Source organism: Paramisgurnus dabryanus, chromosome 1 (assembly GCF_030506205.2).
Source record: "Paramisgurnus dabryanus chromosome 1, PD_genome_1.1, whole genome shotgun sequence".
In the NCBI taxonomy this organism is placed as follows: Eukaryota; Metazoa; Chordata; class Actinopteri; order Cypriniformes; family Cobitidae; genus Paramisgurnus; species Paramisgurnus dabryanus.
The window spans coordinates 7096104-7120851 of NC_133337.1; the positions used below are offsets into that span (position 1 = coordinate 7096104).

General features: G+C 38.1%; 1 protein-coding gene across 1 annotated transcript in view; it reads left to right on the forward strand.

The window, feature by feature from the left end:
* Nucleotides 1-24748, forward strand: part of ttll12 (tubulin tyrosine ligase-like family, member 12) — a 100357-nt gene that overhangs the window by 24416 nt on the left and 51193 nt on the right. The window contains exons 3-6 of the mRNA XM_065265585.2: nucleotides 134-332; nucleotides 432-591; nucleotides 22840-22973; nucleotides 23206-23282. Coding sequence (XP_065121657.1) covers nucleotides 134-332; nucleotides 432-591; nucleotides 22840-22973; nucleotides 23206-23282 — 570 coding nt within the window. The remainder of the gene's footprint in view (nucleotides 1-133; nucleotides 333-431; nucleotides 592-22839; nucleotides 22974-23205; nucleotides 23283-24748) is intronic.

The following is a 24748-nucleotide window of genomic DNA, read 5'->3' on the forward strand; positions in this document are numbered from 1 at the left end:
CTTCAGTCTCTTTGATTACATTGTTATTCTGTAAATGCGTATAATAAATAAACCACAATACCTGTCATGAATGGGATTTTATGGTACATTTCAAAAGTTAGTATTCTCTCTGCCATTTTTATTTGTGTTGCAGTGTGTTTCTCGTGGATCACGCCTGGACATACAGAGTGGAAAGTGCCAGACAGCAACTGCTGGAAATTCCCGGACTTCTTATCCGCATGGCCAGCCTGATGGGTCTACCTTTCCACGGAGAAGCCCCTGACCCGGACATCGTGGAGACGGTCCTGGACAACATGTGGAAATATAACCAAACCTATCAGCTTTCCCAAGGGGTAAGAACAGAAAAAATGTGTGAATCTACCAATGCACTGCACATTTTGAGATCTTACGCTGCTGTTTTTTTATTTTGATAATGATTATGTGTGTTGCAGTCTGCAGAAGAGAAGGTCCCTGTGTGGTACATTATGGATGAATTTGGTTCTCGGCTTCAGCACTCTTCCCGCCCGACCTGCTGTATGGCTCCTCTGTTTTACGCTCCACAACAAATCGCTTACTCTGTGCTATGGCCACTTCAAGACCTGGAAAATGGAGGTATTTTTTTTTAACTGCTTTGATGAGTGCTGCTCAAATAAGGAAAAGTAAATATAATATAATGATTGACAATCAAGTTAGAAGTATAGTATAACTAAAAATAAAGTTATAAGTTGTGGTTAGGCAGCTATACAGCCAACGGAAACTGCGCTGGGTGGTATGGCCGTATGTGCCATTACATAAAATAAAATGTCAACGTAAGAGATTTTTAATAAGTGGGTGTGACTAACTGTGTACTCCTGCATGTAAGACTGAAAGTGTGATGAAATAATCCACACATAACAAATTAATGAGTAATTTTTGGAAGTGCCAGTGCCAGGTCTCTCTCCCTCCCTCTCTCTCTCTCTCTCTCTCTCTCTCTCTCTCTCTCTCTCTCTCTCTCTCTCTCTCTCTCTCTCTCTCTCTCTCTCTCTCTCTCTCTCTCTCTCTCTCTCTCTTTCTCTCTCTCTCTCTGCCAGCATCTCACTGCAACTTGACTCAATCTCCATCATTTTACGCTATATAGTAAACTGTTAAAATTCTGTTATGCCAATATGAGTAATTTTACATCACCATACTTTCCATACTATTAACCGCACTGGAATATAAGGCGCATCATTCAAAAATGCGTCATTAAGACGAAATAACATATATAAGTCACAGTGTTTTTTCACAAAATCCAAACCGAAGAACAGACATTTTATCTGGAAGGCAAGTTTTTCAACTAAACAATAGCAGACAGAACAGCAGGCTAAATAGATGTCTGTACGTTAAAAGTAATATTATCAGTTATATAAACGATAAACCATAGCATAAAGAACTTACCTGGAAGGTTGAATAGGCTAAATTAACCGAACAAGCCAACTAGGTTGAAGTTCGCATACTCGTTATTCCACATTACAGAATCCATTGAATTACATAATAACAGAAGCAGCATATGGCGGACTCTTGCGGCTGTAGACGGTTATGTTGTCTCTTGCCTCATAAATATCAAAATTAATTCATACTGACTTACAAGGCGCACCTGACTGTAAGACACAGCACCAGCCAAGTTAAAAAAAATACGGTACTAATTTGTCATTAGCTTTTCACAAAGGTCCTCGGTGACCTCATAGCTGGCTACAGTATAACATGTAATAATAACAATACCTTTGTACAATTCCACTAATAAACACTTTAAAACAGATGAAAAATAAATGAAAATGCTATTAAATTATTGAGATATTTACTTAAAATCTCAGTGGGTACTTCAAGTAAATAATTTAGGTCAAGGGAATTCAGCTGACAAAAAAGTTTAAAAACCCCTTGCAGCATAGAGAATTTGAAAGGGAAGCTACCTCCACCGTATTTCCTGCCTCCTCCGGCTCCCCACAGGTGTTTTTGTCCATTGTTTTTGGACCATTGTTGCACTCTGTGGATTGTCATTTGTAACTGTAATACTGACAGAAGATGTCTATAACTGCGTTCAGCAGCTATAACAAAACTCTGCAAAAGAGCACAATGAACTTTAAGTTAACACACTAGCTGCTATGTTGTATTTAATTAATTACATGTTTTAAAAAAGATAAAAGTTTATAATTGTCATTTTCTTTAATCCATCTTTCTTTCTTTCTTTCTTTCTTTCTTTCTTTCTTTCTTTCTTTCTTTCTTTCTTCTTTCCTCACGTCCAAGGGTGTAACACTGGTTTTAGACGTGAGGGGGAAACAAAAGCCAGGAAATAATTAAGTTAATTATAATGATAAATTCAGCAAAAAAGAATAGTAGGCTACTAAACTATGTATAAGAAAAATATATCTTATCTTTCTTTATTGTTTAATAGGGACCCATGGCCAAGACTTGAGAAGAATCATTTTATAAAGTCAAAAATGTGTTTTGAATAAAATTTGAAATGAGTGTGAGACTCAGTTTCCACTGTTAAACAAATAATAATATCAATGATTGCAGATAGATAGCCGCACAATGTAATTTAAAAATATGTACATGTGTAAAATATGAAAATGTTGATCATTACTTTTAATAATTGTCTTTCATGCATAAACAACCACCACCCTTAGTTAATAAACAAGCACAAATACCTAAACTAAAGTAGATCATTTTTATGCATCCGACATTTTATTATACCAGGTTAGGAAGTAACGATCTGTAAATGTTACTTCTGTAATCCAAAAGGATGGGAAAATAGATACACTACTTATTTGGTACACAGGATGCCCACAATCTCACAAACAAAAAAAAAACATTTAACTTTAATATAAAGAAAATTTTTCATGGTCCTGCATTCTATTCTTTCCTGTCTACTCTTCCCACATGAATGAGCAAAACACATGCTTCCTGTACTCATTCGCCAGGATGAACTCCTGGTAAATGTTTTTTCTTGCCAACTTTATTCAGTATTTCTTTGTGAATGCGACAGACTGCTCACACAATCTGCTGCAGAGCGCATACCAGAAACAGTTTCTGTCCATTCCTGCAGTGTGCATTAAGGCACTCCAACTCCTGAATTACATCAATGGCTATCATGAGTCCTAAAACTCCTTTTCCAAATCTCTCCAGTAGTCCTCTTGCTGTCACACCAGTTTTTGAGGCATCTGTTTGAGCCTGAGCACAAAGTCGTACTGATGTAGCACAGACCAGATTGCTGTCGTCCTGATCGTCCATCTTCTTTGACACAAGGGTTACAGGTTGCTAACTGTCCCTGATGCTGCCGTTGCAATGTTCACAAATTTTATTTTGCATTTTAAAGCATTCTTGGCCAAATTCGATTTCTCAGCCCAAAAGCTTGAGCACAGAATTTTTTTGGCCCAATCCCATTTCTCTGTCTTACCCCTACCCATTAGTTTTGCACATTCACATGAGAGTAAGGCCCAATTGGTATAGCCCTTTCTCTAACATGAACGTGCAAAACTAAGGGGTAGGGGTAAGGGGTAAGACAGAGAAATGGGATTGGGCCTTAATAAAATAACCATTTACACAGCACATACCTGCAACTCTGGCCTGCTACTCCCTGTCTCACCCTAACTGTCTTGAAACATCTTCACATCATGTCGTCTTTAATGAAAGTGTAACAGAAATAAAAATGTAACAAAGTTAATCACAACTGAAAACTATATGAAAACGGTCAACAAAAATATATACAGTGGATATAAAAAGTCTACACACCCCTGTTTAAATTGCATGTTTTTGTGATTTATAAAATGAAACCAAGATGAATCATTTTGGAACCTTTTCCAACTTAATTCCCTACTTCAAACCTATATATAAAAGTGAATAATATTAAGAATAATTTTGTGGTGAAAAATGGCAAGTAAAGTTGTACAATAACCAGGTTGCATAAGTGTGCACACCCTTTTACAATAGTGATTGTGGCAGTGTTCAGAAGCAACCAATCACATTTAGACTTAAGTTAAATATGAAGTAGTACATACCGGTCATCAATTAAAATGACTTTTTAACTATTAATGAAGTGTGCCTGGTCCATCCAACTCGAAAAGCCATTGGCTGTATAGAGCTTACTCAGCAGGTACATGATCCCATTGTTGAAAAATATCAATCAACAGAGGGTTAAAAACATTTCCAAGACACTGAATATACCATGGAATACTGTAAAAACAATAATCCACAAGTGGAGAAAATATGGCACAACATTGACATTACTAAGACCAGGCATCCACCTAAAATTTATGAGAAAACCAGGAAAAAAATGGTAAGGAAGTATTTAAAGAATTGTAACAATATCTGGCAAGTACTTTTTGCTCCCTACATGTGACAAAAATCTCCTGAATTCCTTATGCTTGGGCTATTTAAATTTTTTAACCAAAAATATCATCAAGTCCATCTAAAGTTTGTAAAAACAAATATTTCTATATCCCAAATCCATGTGGAATAATGTATTATAGTCAATTGAGACCAAAGTTGAACTTGGGCCGTTATACCAAAATATATATTTGGTGCAATAAAACCCACATCACATCACCAAATGAACACCATGCCATCATACTTTGTGGCTGCTTTTCTTCAGCTGGAACTGGGGTTTCAATCAGGGTGGATAGAATAATGAGTAGCTCCAAATACCCGTCAATTTTGGCCCAAAACCTAAAAGCTTCTGCCAGAACACTTAAAATGAAGAGAAATTTCACCTTACAGCATGACAATGACAGACAGCACAGATCTAATCAACAAAGGAATTACTTCACCAAAACAAGATCAAGGTTTTGGAATGACCCAGCAAGAGTCCAGATCTAAATCCCATCCAAAATCTATGGGGTGATCTGAAGAGGGCTGTGCACAAGAGACACCCAGCCAATTTGACAGATTTAAAATGCTTTTGCAAGGAGAAATGGCAAAATATTGCAAATTCAAAAAGTGTGAAATTGATTGACACATACCCATTAAGATTGAATGCTGTGATAAAATCTATAGGTGCCTAAACTAAGTTTTAGTTTAAGGGTGTGCACACTTATGCAACCTGGTTATTGTACAACTTTACTTGCCATTTTTTCACCACAAAAGTTTTCTTATTGTTATTTACTTTAATATATAGGTTGGAAGTACGGAATCAAGTTGGAACAGGTTCCAAAATGTTTCATCTTGTTTTCATTTTTTAAATCACAAAAACCTGCAATTTTAACAGGGGTGTGTAGACTTTTTATATCCACTGTATCAGACTCTTTGTTTCTCTCCCACCACACAAGTGAGCAGGTAAATAATATGAAACCACACCCATGTGATGATTTGACCATGTTAACAAAATATTTAACATCTAAACACACACTTTGGCTCCTACAAGAAGATTTGATAATATTCAAATTGTATTCACTACTTTTCATGTACACTTCTTACCTTTTATAACCATCAAATCAAAATCACCTGGCCCTTTATACAACATATAACGGTACCTTACTGTAACATTAAGCTGCTTCAGCTTCTTCCTGTCTCACTCTCTCTGTTCTGAAGCAGCTCCACCTCATCTGTCCTCTGATATGAAACTTATGAGTTATGATCATGTTGAGTCTTACATAAGGTGACCAGATTTTTTAGCTGAAAGCCCCCCCCCACAAGAAAAACCTGAAAATATATACCTGGTTTAATGGTCAGAAATCATTGAAATCTCATTTGTTATTATCTAAGAATCAAAAACTTTTTCTGAATGTTTTCATCTTTTATTGTTGTGGGTTTCTAAATCAATTAATTGAACAATTTCTGTTAATCAGATATTTTTTTTATTTTAAACAAAGCACCGATATGACATTAAGTGTCAACAAACTTGATAAGATGATTTAGATGTTTCAAAGACTCTTTATAAAGTAATCAGTGTAGCTCTCAGCTCCCTCTGAAAATTATCATTACATGATTGCTCTGCTTTGGTACTCCGCAGGCTAAATGTTAATCAGTGTTTTGCTGGCTGTTATGTACGTTCTGTAAAACAGGGACATTTCTGGGGACAACTTGAGTCGGGGACAGAACACCAAAAAAACAGGGACGTCTAGTCACCTTAGTCTAACATTAAACTAGTATACTGAGTCTAGATGTATGCTTGTCATACATTTCTAAAAGAGAAAATGTGCAGTTTAAAATGAACTTGTTTCCATGGTACACATAATGATCTAATATAAATTAAATATTTAGCTAACTGTCTGGAGTTACTCAGCAACAGTGTATTTTAATTCTTTCCACACCAGCGTTAAAAAAAAATGCTAGCCATGCACCAAGTATTTTTTATCACAAAAGTTTAATGCCTTCCAAATAATGTTATTTTTTTATATATAAACATACAATGTATCAATGGAAAGAACATACCCTCTGATTAAAAAAAATCATCGTTTTTATTTGTTCTCTTTTTATCATCTCTCAAATATGGGTAGGCTTCTTCAAAAATACAAAATTTTGAGCAAAAGGTTGGGATAATTGCATTTTTGTAAAGGACTTTAGATCAGATTCAGAGTGATGAGTAAAACACTTTTTTTTACTGTTTTTGAATCTGTGGATGCTTCAGTGTTTTAGGAGTTGGGTAAGAGTGCCAAAGAGGTGGATAATAGCAAAATAACTCGTCAATTGGATGTAATTCATGAGATAGCTCGTCAATGGCAGAGAAAGAGTTAACATTTGCTCAGTCAACAGTAGGCTTACATCTACAGGTGTAAGACAGATTCTGTCTTACAGAAAATATGATTATCCTTAGCTGAACTATTTGACTAAATCAACCAATTCACATCTCCTTTCCTTCTTTTCATCCATGCTGACATTAAAGTCATCTGTTGCTGCTGTTGCTGCTTTTGGCTCGAACTGGGGACCTTCTTGCTGTGAGCCAATGGTGCTGCCCACTGAGCAACCCCATTTTCTTTAACAATTTCATTAATTAAACACTAAAACTCCATAACTTGTAAATTGTGTGGTTGTGCTTGTTTGACCTGAAACGGTTTCAAGATGCAATTAAATGCAAATAGGAAGAGACATTTCACTTATACATGATGCTTAATTAATATTCTAATGTGTCAAACTGTCAGTCAGAATGCCTGATGATCATTGATTTATGACACCCATTTTTATGCCTGTCAGTCATGTTTATAGACATTTTTATGACCTAATAATTGTGTCAGTTTTGTTTGGCTGTTATTGAAAATATGAAAAATTATTTAGCTCACCATCTGTTGTAGTGGCAAAAAATATTTTTATTCTTCACAAGAAAAACTCAGAAGCAAAGGTTTCAGATGCCAAACAAAAATTACTTTATTCCCTTGAGCCAACAAAGTGAGACAATTAAAAATCCCTCAAAGAGGCTCTCAAAGATCATCTGCCCTCCCAACATCTGACTCCTTTCTTTATATATTTGTCTTCAAAAGTACTCTTATTTGAGATGACGTACACTCTGCTTATTATTTCTCTTGGCCTGCCAAAATTACTCATTATTCTGGTGTTTTCCACTCAAAACGAAAGTTACCTAAGAAATGAAAGTTATCTAAGAAACGAAAGTTGTCTGAGAAATGAAAGTTAACTGAATGTTACTATGACATTAAACAAAGTGTTGCTAACTTTCAGTGCTTTTCAGTGCTTTGTGAGACAGAATATATCTGTGGAAACAATAATCCAGTGTAATATTTAGTACCAATGTATAATCAATAATAAAACCAATGAAAGCCGCTAAACAAAAACTAACAAACTGTCAGAAAAAAAACAAGGGGTTAAAATTATTATTATTTAAAGTGTGTTTAATGTCAAAAAATATTGTATATTCAATATCTTTTTAGTCAAAAATATAAAACTTGTTGACAAACAAATAAAACCTACCCCAGTTGATTTAATTCTTGATTTTCATGAATAATGTTCTGATCTACCTACACCATTACACAAAACAGTTAAATAAGTGTAATGTATTATTAGAAATAAAATATAGAAAGAGTTCAGATGCAAAAGCTGCTAAACATCACCTCCATCAAAAATGAGATAACAATATTGACAGAATGCCCTCGACACGTATAATATGTTCATCAAATACTTTAACTCAAATCCAGTTAATCCCAATCTTCAGTCCATTCATTAATGAAACTTTATTCACGGAATACATTAAAAGGCAAGATGTTTGACCAAAATCTGTAAAGTTTTAAGTGTGAAACAAAAAGGGTCACCCAAAAATTGTATATGGGGGAGATGTTTAGTAGGGAAATGGGCAAGTTCGGCCAGGATGCTGGGGCACCCCTGCTCTTTTTTCGAAAGACATCCTAGGATTTTTAATGACCACAGAGAGTCAGGACCTCGGTTTAATGTCTCATCCGAAGTACAGTCAGTGTTTCCGCTATATACATTCTACCGTGGCGGCCCGCCACGCCTAAAACGTTCCCGCCACGGCTGCGGTTGTGCATAGAAGGGATACAGCAAACGAAATCTCGCCAGATGAGCACAGTTTTATCCTAATCCTTAACCCAAACCCAACTCTAAACACAAAATTTCACACGATTGTAGGATGTATTTGTATTTAATTTAGCCAGAACCGCTGTTTTCATCCTAATAATCCTACCACTAAATCTAATCCTAAACTTTTCGGCCTTTGCTGTATCCCTTTTAGACAAGCCCACGGCGGCAGCTCGCAAAATAAAGAGCCCTGCCATGGCTAGGGTGGCCATTCGTGCCAGTTCTGCCGGACACGTCCCGAACATGTTTTCGGGTTCGTTCTCCGGAAGTCGCGTTGGTCGACCGCATACGTCATCAAGGTTTAATATTTCGGGTTTAATTTCAGAAAAGCAACCTTTACATTTCAAGGTAAGAATTAAACTACAGTGATTCTATGTCTTAAAAGACATAAATCTTAATTTTCTAATGTATTTAAACTGAAATGTGAGAACCTCGATGACGTATGAGGTTGAGCAACGCGTCTTCCGGAGAACGAGCCTGAAAACATGTTCGGGACGTGTCTGGCGGAACTGGCACGAATGGCCACCCTAGCCATGGCTGTCTTAAAAAATAAATAAATTCCTTTCTGGATTTGCGTTGTTCACTCATTTATAAATAAATCTCCTAAAATATCATAATTTCCCCCATGGGTTTAGTTTCATGCACAGATAGATTTAAATCAACAGATGATGATTAGGCTACGTCTCTGTTTTGAGAAATAATAATAAAATAAATAAGCTTACACAAAATATGTTACACTTAAATAATGATCAAATTGACAAAACGAATAAAAAAGTATTTTAGTTTCTATTCCTTTTTGTGACGCGCTGTAAAACCAAAGCAGTAGAAAGCACGTCATGTTTTTAATGATTTTAAATAAGCACAAGGTTTTCTCCTTATTGTGTGTTTACACAAATAAAAATACCATTTACAGTTTCGAATGTTGTTTTACTTTTATTTGTATGACAGTAAATTTAGGGTAATTTAAGGTGCAAGATCATCACGCGTATGCTGTGCACCGGCGCATTTACACCGACGCAGCGCAGGGCTGCGAGAAAAGACATAATCTTTTAATTTAACACATTACGGGTTTTTGGAGATTTCATTTGTTATCACTGTACTCATATTATCAAGTTATCAGGCCATTAGTTATTCAGAATATAGGCTATAAGCGCAGCGCGCTCCTGACCCCTCAGCTGTCAATCTTCCGTTCCTTAGATCGACACTCACAAAGTTTCACATTTAATGACAAGATATTTGTCCAAAAACAAAAGTTAGGCTAAATACTGAATTCTACTTACATAGGCCTGCAAGACATTAATAGTCTACATTAATCTGTTTGTAAGGAAACTTACATTATTCCTGTGGGAAGAGAAGGACGTTGGTAATAAAAATTTGAGGCAGACGGTGAGACTGTTTCATCTGTTTTCAGACGGTCGGGTTACCCGTGGGGGTGACCCGCGTAATATTTGATGTAACAGGTGTAATAATATTAACGTGTCATTTGCGTTGTAGATGCAGGTTGGGACTCAATAGGCAAAAGTGAAATGCGGGTCTAACATCCAAGACCAGAATTCGACTCGATTCCGATAGGTATCAGTTTTTAAATGGCCCTGTGATTATTTGTGTTTAAGCTCTGTCTGAAGAGAGGTTTATATTTAACTGCGCGATTTGCGGTGTGACCGGGTCGGGGTCTTTATGTCAAACAGGCCGTGCGGACTATCAAACAGGACTGTGCGTGACTTTGCAACAGCTCTGTAACGCTAAACACGAGTATGAACTTGCACACTACATTAAAACTACAATGAAAGATCCGTATGAAGCTATAAAACTTACGTATTTTTTAAGAAAATACAGTTTAGATCAAACACAGAAAAGCAATATGCTATAAATATAAGGAAAAGTAAATGACAGCATGAAAATTATAAAAAAAATGTTATTTGCATGTTAGTTTACTGTAGCCTATATTCTACATTAAAAAAAATAATGTACATTTATAATCATCATGGGCGCCCCCTGCCGCCACAGCTGGAAAAAATCCTAGAGGAAACACTGACAGTGCTTTTTGATAGTATAGTGTCCCCATCACTATACTGAAGTTTTAAGGGCCCTATTTTAACGATCTAAATGGGGGTGTCTGATTCCACTTTTGCTAATTTAACGATGGGAAAAATAATTTATTCGCCAAGCGCACAGCCTAAATGGGTCGAGACGCGCCGAAAACGTGTGCATGCTAGGAATAGGACCGACGCATATTTTTCACGCCACACGCAAGCGTCTTGGAAGCTTCAGGTCAGTTTATCAATAGGAAACATACATGCATACAGTATAGGCTAGCAGCAGCAGCGCCGCGTCAGAAACGCTTCTGGTAAGCAAGGGCACAGAAAACGCCACGCAGATGTCATGCAAAAGACACGCAACAGACAAGCCACGCAGCCGGTGTGAATCGGCCCTTACACAGATAAGTTGTTTATAGAGTCAGTGCCACAGTCTCCCCTCCCCTCTTTATCTCGCAATTTTCTCGCTCTCACTTACGGCGCATTCACACGGGGAGTCAGCGTTAACGTTTCCCATTCACTTTTAATGGGTGATGTCATGCATTGCCGAACTGAATTGTGGATCCGTCGGCGCCGCGTCAGTGCCGTTGCTCGCAGCAGAAGTTGAACATGTCTCAACTTTTCAAGCGGCAACGCGTGCGCCAGCCAATCAGATCGCCTTATGCAAATAACCTAGGCAGAGTCAGCCAATTACGTTAATGGAAGAACGGAGCATGTGTAGCGGCCACTGTGATTGGCTGTTGGCCACGCTTCAGACAAGCCTTCCGTTAAGTGTTAACGCTCGCTCTCCCTCCCTTTCACTCGCACTCTCTCTCTCCCACACATCCCTCCATGTGTGCATGTGCATAAGAGAAAGCTCATCTTTGCCTGTTTCTGAATTTAGACTGTTGCATTAAGCCGTTATCTCTGCATAAATTTCAAAGTTTCAAAAGTTAAAGATGTAAAGCACTCACTCTTAAATCAATGAATTGTCTGTGGTTCCTATGACTCAACAAAATGATAAAGAATGTAGCAAGATGTTGGTTTACAAACTGTAATGTTTTGTCAGTCAGTCACGTTTCTGTATGTACTCATGTACCATTAAAAGTGCTTTATGCCAAAAAGACCAATCACAACAAACTGTGCCAGCTTGCACAGAAATGAGGCGTTTAGATAGACAGAATCTGTGAACTGCTTTGAATGAACTTTTTCAGCATCCTGAGAAATGAGGTGATACATAAATGTATATTTTAAGAAAATAACTGTTTGACCTTGTAGGCATTTAAACCTGTTGTAGGGGACTGCAATACAATATTAGGCATTTTTAAAATACCATCTGAAGGGTGCTTTATGTCTTTATATTTTGAGTGAATTGGGACGGAGGCACACTGCCCTCTAATATACCTTTCAGACGTTTTCGTGTAACCATTCTGCACACATCACAATCACGCTCTGTAAGTTTCGTGTTCAGGTAGTACAGTAACACACAGCTCCGCTCATCCCCTGCCCGTTGATGCATTCACCCATTCCATCAGCTTAGTCCACAAATTCATTTGTATTGCCCTCCCCATGGGGAGGCTTATACAACGACAGAATTTACAACACTGGTAACTGACAATTGCACGTATCAAACACATGGGGGAACTGTCAAATAAATCTTACCTTGGAGCAGTGACGCAACAGACAGTGCTTAATGATTTTAAATCCATTTTGCAGGACGGATGCTCTTGTTAGGTTTCATTTAAATTCTGTTGTAAAAATAATAAAATTATCTTGAGACACATTAAATTCATCATGAGACTGTATTAACGCAAGCTATTTTATTTCAGATCATCTCAGATCTCAAATAGCAAAAAAGTTTGTAGATTCCATTTGGCCTACATTAAATTAGTCAATGCCATTTAAAGACAGGTGATTTGCACGAGTGCCGCGCACGTGAGCGAATTAGCATACAGTTATGGTTATCGTCTGATGTGGATGCTAATATAGCTATCGTTATAGTTATTGTTATAATGTGAACGATCCTTTACGACTTATGAATATATAAATGTGTTACGTTATGTTGTGCATGATAAACAACACCCCAAATATACAAAGTTCTCCTTAGTTTGACGTGCCTGAGTGTCATTCTGCCACCATATTGTGTAACAGCAGCGGCTCTGGGGACATGACATAATGAAGTCAATTGTTTATGTTCTAGCATGTTATCATGACGAACGTTCGTGCCAATACATGCAAAACATTGGGAAAATGTCTTCATTGTTGGAAAAGTGTGTGAATAAATTTTTCCACAATAGTGTATCAGTATTTCATTCTCTACTATCGATATTTTAAAAAACCCATCAAATCCCTCTGTGTGCATCAAACAACCTCCTCCGCTGCTGTCCAGTTTCTGTCATATACGGCCATTCGGCTAATGTCTCAGAAGTAAGCGGGAGTGAGAAAATGGCAGAAAATGTAAAAACACATGCAGCTTTCAAAGTCGACGTGCGAAAAAGTTTTTTAAAAAAAAGTTAGCTCTATTTTTTTGCATTTTTCATATGAAAAAAGAAAAATTATTGCAATGTATCACAACATGCAACGTATTGTATCGCATCGTGATACATTGCATCATGAACCATGCATCGCGATACGTATCGTATTGTGAGGCTCCCAATACCCTCTTAGGGCGCACTCAGGGCGCACTCACACTATCCAAACCAAACCGCGCTCAGGCGCGTTTGCCCCCCAAAGCCTGGTTTGTTTGACTAGTGTGATCGCTCTGTTCCGTGCCCGGATTGGTTAATCGCGCCGCGGCCAGGTTGCAGAGGTGGGCCGGAGCGTGGTTCACTTGGGCTCAGGCGCGGAAGGCTGTGGTGTGAGCGCCATCTCGCCTGAGCGCGATTCAAAAGGTGAAGACGTCAGTTGCGCGACCACTCACGTTCATCTTCCTCCGTAAAAACCTTTTGATGCCCGCAGCGGGGTTACGTGAATGTCCGAGCTGCACAGGTGACAGATCAACTAAGCAATATGATGATATGTGAGAGGGCTGTCTGTAATCGCGCACCAAAGGACCAAAAAACAAAGACTTAACATTACGGTGGGTTCCAGTGTTAAGAGAGCGCTTTACTTCCTGCTTTTTCAAAACAATCGCATCTTAATGACGAAAGCGCGCCCAGACTTGGATCGATAGGAAGTACAGTGTGAGTGCGTGCACCTGGGGGAGTAGGGAGGGGTGACAATCGCGCTGGGGCATGGTTTGGTTTGGATAATGTGAGGGCGCACTCACATTATCCAAATTGTTTGGTGCGCGATTACAGACAGCCCTTAACCAATCCGTGCCCGGGCACGGAACAGAGCGATCACACTAGTCAAACAAACCAGGCTTTGGGGGTCAAACGCGCCCGATCGCGGTTTGGTTTGGATAGTGTGAGTGCGCCCTTACTCCAAACAAAAGAAAGATGATTATCTCTCACACCCCCTGGGCAGGGGCGCATTAATGCATGGGCTTACCTGGGCTTAAGCCCAGGGCCTCGGGCTGGGAGGGGCCCCGAGATGCCTAAAAAAAATAACAACCGCATTTTATAAAAAGTTGATACTCCCTTTAAAATTACGCTTAATCGCTTTGCTTTAAATGTCCGTGCGTGAATGCAGTTCCTGCGCCAGAAAATCTCTCACTTACTGTAGGCTACCCTGCAATCATTAGTGAGCTTTTTAAAATTTCTGTCTGAAATATAAATTTTTGCATTTCTGAAGGCAACACACAGACAGCTTTCTGATAAAGTGACCACAAGTGCCTTTCAAGTGATGAACAAAGACGAAACTGAGGACACGTTTTTATCTTAAGTTAATATGAAAGACAACGTGTTTCTAAACATTCATTAAATGATTCCTCATTTTAAAGCCAAGATGTACAGAACAGCACACAAAGATTTTACACAAAACATTTTTGATAACTAAATCTAATAAAAAACAAATTAGATTATGCCTGGGAAGCCACGACTAAGTTCTGCGATCTTATTTAATTTTGAGATTTAGCGTAGCAAGGAAATAAAAGACGAGAAATTACATATAATTTGTTACTGTAAATTATAAAAAACAAGCTTTATATACAATTTCTTAAACGGTTCATTTATAACCAGAAAACACTGAAATTAATGATTTTATAGACACTATATATGCTTTATTATTTTGCACAGAAATATCTGATTGCTTACTTTCACTTTGATCATCTCTGTATTCACTTGAAACACCTGATGATTCTTATAACATTTGTTTCAGGAATCTATTTTCTATCATTTGAAAGTTAACACCGAAAATAATATTAAATCACAAGAGAGACAATTGTGTCAGATTCGGTAGAGATATTTTTGGTGTCATCACCGAAAAAAAAAAAAACGGCTTACCTGTTTTGTAGCTCAACTTTTGACAAGTTAACCAACCTTTTTAAATACATTTTAAAACTTATACCTGTCGAAAAAATCTGTTTTTTGATGTTTAGTTTGATGAACGCCTATGATCACGCAGAGCACCTAGCACGTTCGGCTAAATTGAATGTGACAGTATGAAACAGCGCAATATCGACAGAAAGCAATCCAAAACTTACAGAACTTAAATTAGATCAGAATTATGATAAATAATATGATAAATAAAACATAAAAACAAAATGAATTCAGAATCAAGTAAGGTGCAGAACATTTGTGCAAAATGCCTAAATGCGCAGGGGAATAAAACACAAGCCACAAATAGTTTAATCAGATAACACTGAATAACCTATAAATTAAATAAAAACAAAGAAATATTACAATTAATTTTAAAATAACGAAAGTATAGAATTGCCTGTTTTGTCTTTTTAATTGCAGAAACAAAGAGACTTTGCAATGGTTTCTGGATATGGACGTGTAGCCCTGTAGTCACTGTAGTCATGGGATTTAGGCTATTAACAGACTTTAAAAATATTTATTGAAAGCTACTTTTTCACATATTATTTACTTAGTATTATCATAAAAGGCTGTATATTTTTATATTGGGAGAAAGCTGTTAAATGTGAAATCAGATAATGTGCACTCTTATACAGCCAAAATTAAATGATCCTCATTTTATAACACATCTGCGACGATTTACTGTGCAGTAGTCGAATCAGGCTTCTCGTGTCAAAGATTCCAATCTTAGACTATTCGGGTCACCTCTAGCTAGGACTATGTGCATGTTATGCAGTGATATTTATGTATATTGTGGGCATTCTGATATGTTTTTAATATTTTGTTATTGCATTTATTCCAGCAAAATAAAAGCCTGACAACTTGCACTTGAAAAAAATCAGCATACCAGCAAGACCAGCATATGTTGTGTTTTGCTGCTGGTTTGCTAGTGAACACCAGCTAAACCAGCATCAGCACCAACATTAGCACCAGCTAAACCAGCACCAAACCAGCATTAGCACCAGCTGTACCAGCACCAAACCAGCATTAGCACCAGCATCCCATGCTGGTCATACCAGCAAGACCAGCATGTGTTGTGTTTTGGATGGCATGCTGGTGACCACCAGCTAAACCAGCATAGACCAGCATAATTCCCATTCTGGTCCATGCTGGTTAGATGCTGTTTTTTTCAGCAGGGTGATTATAAAGATTGTGTGAATGTAGGCTGCAATTCTGGTGGATGAAGGGCCCCACAAAAAGGTAAAGCCCAGGGGCCCCTTACAGTGTTAATGCGGCCCTGCCCCTGGTTGTTGTTTAATGACTGCTTATCACTCTGCAGTTAGCATGTCAGCAGTTTAGGGATAAAGATCCAACCGCACCATGCCTGAATATGCATTAGCTGTTATTAATGTATAAGAACAAAGACAGGTGTAAACGTGGTGTGAAATGTTTTGAGCTCATCCACTTTTGACCACATTCAGAGGCTGTTTATACCTTCTGTTGATCGAATCACAAGTGGACGATGCTAAAAACAGGTATTAACGGGGTGTGAAATGTTTTGAGCTTGCCCATATTCGACCACATTCAGAGGTAGTCGAAAACAAATTCGACTGGATTGCTTTTGTGGTGTAGATGCATATGGATTGAATGTGTTCGAACAGCTAAAAAACACTACCTACCCTTCGCCTATTGGTCTATAGTATCGAGCACAATGTTTTAACATGGGACATGACTTTTAGTGCGAACACGCAGTGCACAGCAACATTTTTAGGCTTTCATTGATATAACGAATGTTAAAGTAATTATAATAATAAAAAAATTCAAAAAATAACTACGAGCAGTCTTGACCAGGAGGTTTGTCCTGGAACTCTTTGTGTTCCCCCAAATATAACCCCCTAAGGGGAGCTCGGATATTCACATAACCCTGCTGCGTGCATCAGAAGTTTTTTTACAGAGGCAGATGAAGGTGAGTGGTCGCGCTATTGATTCTCTTCTTTTGAAGCGCGCTCAGGCGCGATTGCGTTTACACAATACTTAAGCCACACAAAGAAACATATACATATATATGTAAAACATTGTATATATATATATATATATATATTTTTTTTTTTTTTCAACATTTCCAGATTTAGCAAGGTGTATGTACACTTTTGACCATCACAACCATGATATTACGCTAAAGACTAAAACTATACTAAGACTAAAACTATACTAAAACTAAATAAAAACTAAAAGTAATGATTTTTAAAAAATAGAAACAAAATCAAAACTATTTATGCACCACTAAGAAGAACTAAAACTAAACTGAAATAAAATAACACATTACAAAACTAAATAAAAATAAAAACTAATATTTTCTTAAGAACTATAATAACCCTGCGAACGACTGTTCACAACTACAGCTATTGACTGGAAATGTCGGAGAGATCTGCATAACCTGTGTCAAGCTTGGGAACATAACTTTATCCAGCAAGTTGAAAACACATTGTATATCCTTAATGAAAAGGCTTTCCTTTTTGTGAGCCAGATAGTTGTTAAAAACCTCCTCTGGTCTTAGATCCACATTGTGATGATCTGCAAGGCCTCTGAGATGTTCCACATAAAGAAAGCTATCTGATCCAGGATTACAGACCTGAAGACCTTTCAAAATTTGTCCATTTAAGAGATGAAAAACATTGATCCATCTCACCAACCATTCTGTCAAGGCAGGGTAAAAACAGGTTCCTTTTCAGCTTCTCTGCATCACTGAGGTCAACAACTAGAATCCATAAACCTTCATGCGTTTCTGCTTCTGCCTTTGTCTAGTAACAGTACATGGCTCTGGGATCTGATTAGCTGCACAAATGGTCCTGACAGTAGCCTCTTTCACACAGTAATTCTGGTAAATTACCATGAATTTACCAGAATGAATTTACCAGTAAATACAAAAATGTGCTGTTCACACATGCAGTGACGTTCCGTCTTTTTACCAGTAAGACATCATTCACACATCAGTATCAAAATACCGGTAAACTCGGAGAGAAAGCGGAAGTTACCTGTTGCGCGCGGCCGACGAGCTCCGTCCGTGTCGTATTTGTAAACGGCGGGTTATGACTTAATATCCAAGGTCCGTATTTTGTTGTTTTCACATCTGTGGCAAGCGGTCGCGAAGTTGCTCGTGACCAAACAACATTGCGTTAGGCGGCGTCAAATGGAACCTGCGCGTTTGCACATTAGGCTTCACAGATGGTGTGCTAAGGACGTCGGCAATTAGATGGTAAGCTGTTTTAAACAACTTTGGTGAAGAAATGTGGATGTTAACTTCAGGTGTGCTCGACTTTTAAGCAACATGTGTGTGGAAACGTCCGTAAACAGTCTGGGGGAAACCGCGTCACCTGTATAAAAAACTTTCTGATTGGCCCGCCCGATCTGTCAGCGCGGTCTGACGTCATCTAAATGCCGGTAATGCTATATTTTTCGTTCACACACAGCGCTTACCGGCAAATTACCGTTAATCTTACAACCTGTCTTACTGGTAAATTGGGAGCACTGATTTACCGGAAAGGTTCTGTTCACACATGACATGTTAACTGCAATTTACCAGTAAATTACCAGTAAAGACTGTATGTGTGAAAGGGACTAGTGTCTCAAAGCATAGCAGCTTTCTCATCTGTGCGCATCTGCCTTAAAGTGTCACACACAGCTCCTTTGTACTCAGCAGCTTTAGCAAGATGTATTGTTTCACTCTGCAAATATATGTGCAGATTCTCAGTTACAGAAAGAAAAAAATTTAACATCATCAGTAGGTAAATTCTGTAAAATCTGTTAAGTTTCGCATGGAGCCCTACTGCTATGGAGTTGTTGATGCTGGAAAGACACTGAAGAACTGCAGGGAGATTCTGTAAGGGCGCACTCACACTATCCAAACCAAACCACGCTCGGGCGCGTTTGACCCCCAAAGCCTGGTTTGATTGATTAGTGTGATCGCTCTGATCCGTGCCCGGATTGGTTAATCGCGCCGCGGCTGGGTTGCAGAGGTGGGCCGGAGCGCGGTTCACTTGGGCTCAGGCGCGGAAGGCTGTGGTGTGAGCGCAATCGCGCCTGAGCGTGATTCAAAAGGTGAAGATGTCAGTTGCGCGACCACTCACCTTCATCTGCCTCCGTAAAAACCTTTTGATGCGCGCAGCGGGGTTACGTGAATGTCTGAGCTGCACACGTGACAGATCAACTAAGCAATATGATGACATGTGAGAGGGCTGTCTGTAATCGCGCACCGAACGACTCCAAATAAAATACACAGACTTATCATTACGGTGGTTTCCAGTGTTAAGAGAGCGCTTTACTTCCTGCTTTTTTCAAAACAATCGCATCTTAATGACGAAAGCGCGCCTGGACTCGGATCGATAAGAAGTACAGTGTGAGTGCGTGCATCTGGGGGAGTATGGAGGGGTGACAATCGCGCTGGGGCATGGTTTGGTTTGGTTTGGATAATGTGAGTGCGCCCTAAGATAGCATTTACAGACCGCAGCTGACTTGACCATCTGGTCTTTGAAAGCTGTTCAAGTTCAGATAGCTGTAACCGCAGCTGATTTTGAACATCTTTGAATTGTTGATGATTTACAAGTGAAACTCTAAAAAATGAGTTCACACTCTGAAGCATATGCACATATATGAATAGCAATGCACATAAACAGCCTCGGGATGGTTTGCTTTAAATATGGCTTGTACGCCACCAACAGCCCCACTCATAACTGCCGCGACTGTGCCACACACTTAAGCTTATCTAGACCATGAAACACTAGCTCCTCTTCTATAGCAGCAGTAATGCATTCTGCATCAAATTCTTCATTGCAAGCAAGCACTCCTTCACTACACCTTCTGTAACATAGCGGACACATATGGCCAACTGCTCAGTATTCCCATCTCTGGCTTCATCTGCCATAACTGAAAACATCCCTGCAATATATGCTGTAACCTCTTCAGCACAACTTTCAATTATCTCATTTTGAGATGCAGGTGATAAATAAGTGCTGTTTGAACGGGCTGAATAGGACTGTAAAAAAATTGTCAAACTGTTTTAAGAGATTCAGACACTCCAGAAAATTTCGCTGGTTGTGGCTGGAGCTTCCTTCTTTTTTCCTTCCTTCCTTCATGACCACGGAAGGGAATATTTTTTTTGGCCAGGAATTGTGTCACAGCAACATTACTGGTAAGGTACTCCCGCCTGTCTTTTATTTCAGATTAATTTGCTGAGTGCAGCTGTTTAATTACTGTGCCATGAGCAGCACTGGATTTAAAGCTATGCCATGAAAGCATGCTTACTTTATGGGCAGGTGCTTTCTCATGCTCTCTAAAGAGATCTAGAGCTTTTTTCCAATTTGTTAAGCCAATGCTAACAAAGGTGTCATGTTTCACATTTTTCAATGTTAAACGTCTATAAATCCAAATGAATCCATATGGAATATATTCCGACAATTAAGGATATGATGTTTGAATTTTAAAGTCGAAAAATCTTATTTTTACACCACCATGCAGGAGGCATGGCAAACTGAAACAAAACTTAAGACACAAATATGAATTGAAAGGTCCACTAATCGCCTTAAAGGGACACTTCACCCATTTGCATAAAGCTTTGTTAGTTAGAACCCCAGTCATGTTTTTGAATGGTCATGCATAATTCTCTCAGTTGCCACTGAGACAGGAGAAATACAATTTCAGTGGTGCACTTCCTTCTTTCAATGATGTAAAAATCATCATTTTGCATCATTGAAAGAAGGAAGTCCAATATCTTTGTTGAGGGAGTGAGACTTACACCCCTTTTCTCGGTCAAATAGGCACCAAATTCTAAATGTATGTTAAATTTCACCTACAAATATAACACTTCAATAAAGATTAATGTTTCTACGGGTGAAATGCTACTTTAACTCGAGTGATGTCAATAAAGTTTCCATGTTAGAATTTAGAAATAAAAAAACTTAAGCAAACTTAAGGTCAACAAAGAAGGCGTACTAGGCTACTGGTACGAGTGAGAATGCATACGTGTACATAAACTGGTTCCATACCTCTGACTTTCCTACAAACTTGCTCAAAGTTAATTCTCCTGGTTTTTTTCTTTACATCTTCAAACTCCATGTTGCACTTAAGCTACAACATACAGCAGGCCCGGTGCCTGATGCGTGCCAGAGGAGACTCTGCACATGACTCGCGTTGCATTTTCAAACTTTTACATATCATTTTGTAATTTGTGTAACTTTTTGGACACATTTGTTACTTTACACTTGTTATACACATTTGCCTAAATATAGTCTATATATAATATTTCTGATTATATGGCATAGCTTTCTACCCACCCAATTAGGCTAATAAAGTATGATTAAAAAATATGCTTAATAAACGGCCCGGCCCGACGATAGTAGCGGCCCGGCCCGGGCAGAGAATCAAAACTCTACTATGTTGCAATAGGCTATATAGTATTCACCGTTAGCTCAGCTGTACTTTATGGATGGGAGGGGCGAGTGAGTTTTTAAAAGAAGACATAGGTAGAGTGATCTGCAGAATACAGAGCTTGTGAACAACTTTAGAATTCTATAACTCTACGTTCTATAACACCCCCAGCACCCCCTACCGAAAATATCTTCCCGCGCCTCTGTGTTAGCCATTAACACCCAATAAGAAGTTAATGGGATTATATTTTACACTTGTGGTCGACTTTATAGGTTGTTTCATGCTTGGAAATTTGATGGTGACCAACAGGGCTTTATTGTGTGCTTGTAATCTAGAACCTAAAACACTGAACAATGCAGAGTTTTTCTTGCATTGTGAGGCATTTTTTCTCCGACTTAAACATTGTTTCTGATACTGTGGAACAAAATTTTTTTTTATCTTTTTGTATTCACTTTATTTGTGACTCATAACTCGTGCATTGTAAGCTATTTTTAACTTTGTATTGTACTTCTTTATAACTTATTGTATTGCATATTTTTGGCATCCTAAGATAAATCACTGTATTGTTTTCCTCACTGTTGCAAGTGTTGGACTTTAAGGCGTCCATTGCATGTTCATAATTTAGAGGAAAGGCACAAAATACAAATATCTAAGTTCAAATATTTATTGATCAGATATGAAAAAGTTTTACAGCGCGCTGGGTCGTCTCAAGGCCACAATCGGCAAGCAACGAACGCACAGCATTTGGGAAAACATTTATTTATAGAGTATATGACGTCGTTCTTCTTCTTAGAATCTCCACCCACAAAGGCTGCTTTTCCTTGTGAATCTGACTCCCTCACCACGCCCAGTTTCAGCCGGTAGGCGAAGATAGACACACACAGACAAAGAAAAAACAAACTGTTCTCCGCACAATTGAGAGTCCTGCAATTTGTCAGTTCCCCCCCCCCCAGTACTTTTCCACTTCACATATGATTGACTTCACATAGCATATTATAATGCTTTCTTAAAAACAAATCATTAATAAAACATTCATTTATTCATAAAAAAACATAAGCTGTAAGATGAAAATGATTATTATGTAAAACACATTTCAATATCATGACATCATTTCATTATTCGTAAAATTGGTTATATGAATAAGGCACACATTAACTTCTTTAGATAGATAAACACATATTAAATCTTTTACTGCAATACTACTTCTAAGCAAACACTTTAATCATTATTAAAACCATCTATTCAGTGTGTTTTCCCTCAGGCCCCTTTTATCTTGACTATTACCAGATGCACATTCCTAACTAATCCCTCTTGCAGCTTTTACACACACACAGATAACATTCTTGTATTCAGCACAGAAATCATTATTGTATCAATACACATGAATTAAGATTATAAACAGCACGATTAATAAAACAAAATCAAATCCCACACAAGTCACTTTGGATAAAAGTATCTGCTAAATGTATTGTGTCACAGTATTTTTTAGTTGATGTATTTGATTTGAGTTTCAACCTGTCCATTAGATGAGGTGACACGAGATTATTCGTATGGTGAGACGGACTCTTTGGTGAGGAGTTGCCGACTGTTACCATGGCTACCTGATGATCTTCAGGGCATCAGTGATGACGTCCAAGAGCCATCTGACCTGTACTATGAAGTAAGCATGTTTAGTGTTGTTTATGTTAGGAGGTTTTTCAAAATGTCTTCATTTGTTTCAAAGATGTTATATATGTTAACAGTATATTGTATTCGCTTGTATTATGCAAAGTGACTAACTCCAACTATCATGCTGGTTTTTAACATATTTAACCTTGGAGTGTCTTAAGAGGTTTTATTTAATTAAATTGTCAATAACCCATGCTGCTTTTTGCACTTTTGTGGTTTTCTAGACCATCCTCCAGGAGAACAAGGAGAAGCTTCCCATGAACATTGAGCCTTACTGTGTGCCAGACGGGAAAGTTTTAAAGTGAGTATTTGGATTGTATGTAGATTAGTAATCTTTGCCAATCAGTTTCCTTCCATGAGCTTAGTCATAAAATATTGTATAAAAAAAGGTTTGTTGATTTTTTTGTTAAAAATCTAGAGCTGTGGTTTTTGGTTAAAGATAAAAAAAGAACACTTAAACATGCAAAAACATGCACATCATTTTACATCAACACACAACACATGTTAAGTATGTAAATAACATGCAGTTTTATGGTAGTTACAAGGGTTCATCTTTAATGTAGTACAAAACAAGCCATCAATAATTGTAAAAAAAAAATGTTTATTATTTCTGTAAATACCAATCAAAAGTTTTTAACAGTGTATATTAATTGAGAATGTGTTCAGGATTCAGAAGTTCTTGTAGCTTAATTGGTTAGACATGTGTGCTGTGCATATCAGAGTAAAAGTTTTGCATTTTGGCTCTTAAGGTGCTTGTGCCCTATCCACCAAATCAAAGCGAACTGTGCCAAAGACCACCTTTGCTAGGCGTAGCAGGGGAAGTTTAAGCTTACCACACCCTGGTACAGTATGGCGCGATCACACTAGCCAAACGAAGCATGCTTTGGGGGTCAAACGTACCTGGGTACTGTATGGATCAGTATGCCCTTACCACATAACCATCATTCATTATTAGTGAAATAATAGGCCCATTCTACGCTTCTTGCAATGGAACAAAACTATTTTATTATGCATATTTGAGCACATGACAGTCCAACATGGGGCCCACTTCATATTTAATTTAGTGTCAAAACCATGTGAGCACACTGATATGAAGAGGAGAGTAACTTGTGTATGGCTGAGTATGTGCATATCTCAGTTCACACAGTAAATCATAGGCACATACAGTAATTCACATCCTGGTGTTCAGATCTTTGGTCTGATGGCAGTGCAAAGAAACCTGTCTTTGTTCCTCCAAGGAAGACAAGGTTTAAAATGTTTACGTAAATGTGTCAGTGTTTCCCACAGGATTTTGAGAGACTGTGGCAGTGATGACGTCACACGCCAATTAGCATATATATGACGTCATCGTGTCATGTTTTACTTTTTGATCTGTCACATTATATTGCATTTTAACACAACTGAATGCTACTTTATCATATTATATGTTCTGTTGTCTATAAAATAGTGACTAGACACAACCCACTAACTCCTTGTTTAATCCAACCAATTGCTGCTAAAAACGTGACATAGCACACAGACTCACACCAAAGAAAGGTATGTGTGGGAAACACTACTGCTAACTGCTAACCTTCCGTTAAGTCATGATGAACTCGATTAGCCTTCTTCTCTGTCAGTAACATCTGTGACTGTTGACGTTTACTCGAAAAGAGAGCACACTGAGGAACGCAGAATTAAAATACTTTTCACTGTTTGCATTTTACATTTATTCATTTAGCTGACGCTTTTATCCAAAGCGACTTACACTTGCTATATATGTCAGAGGTC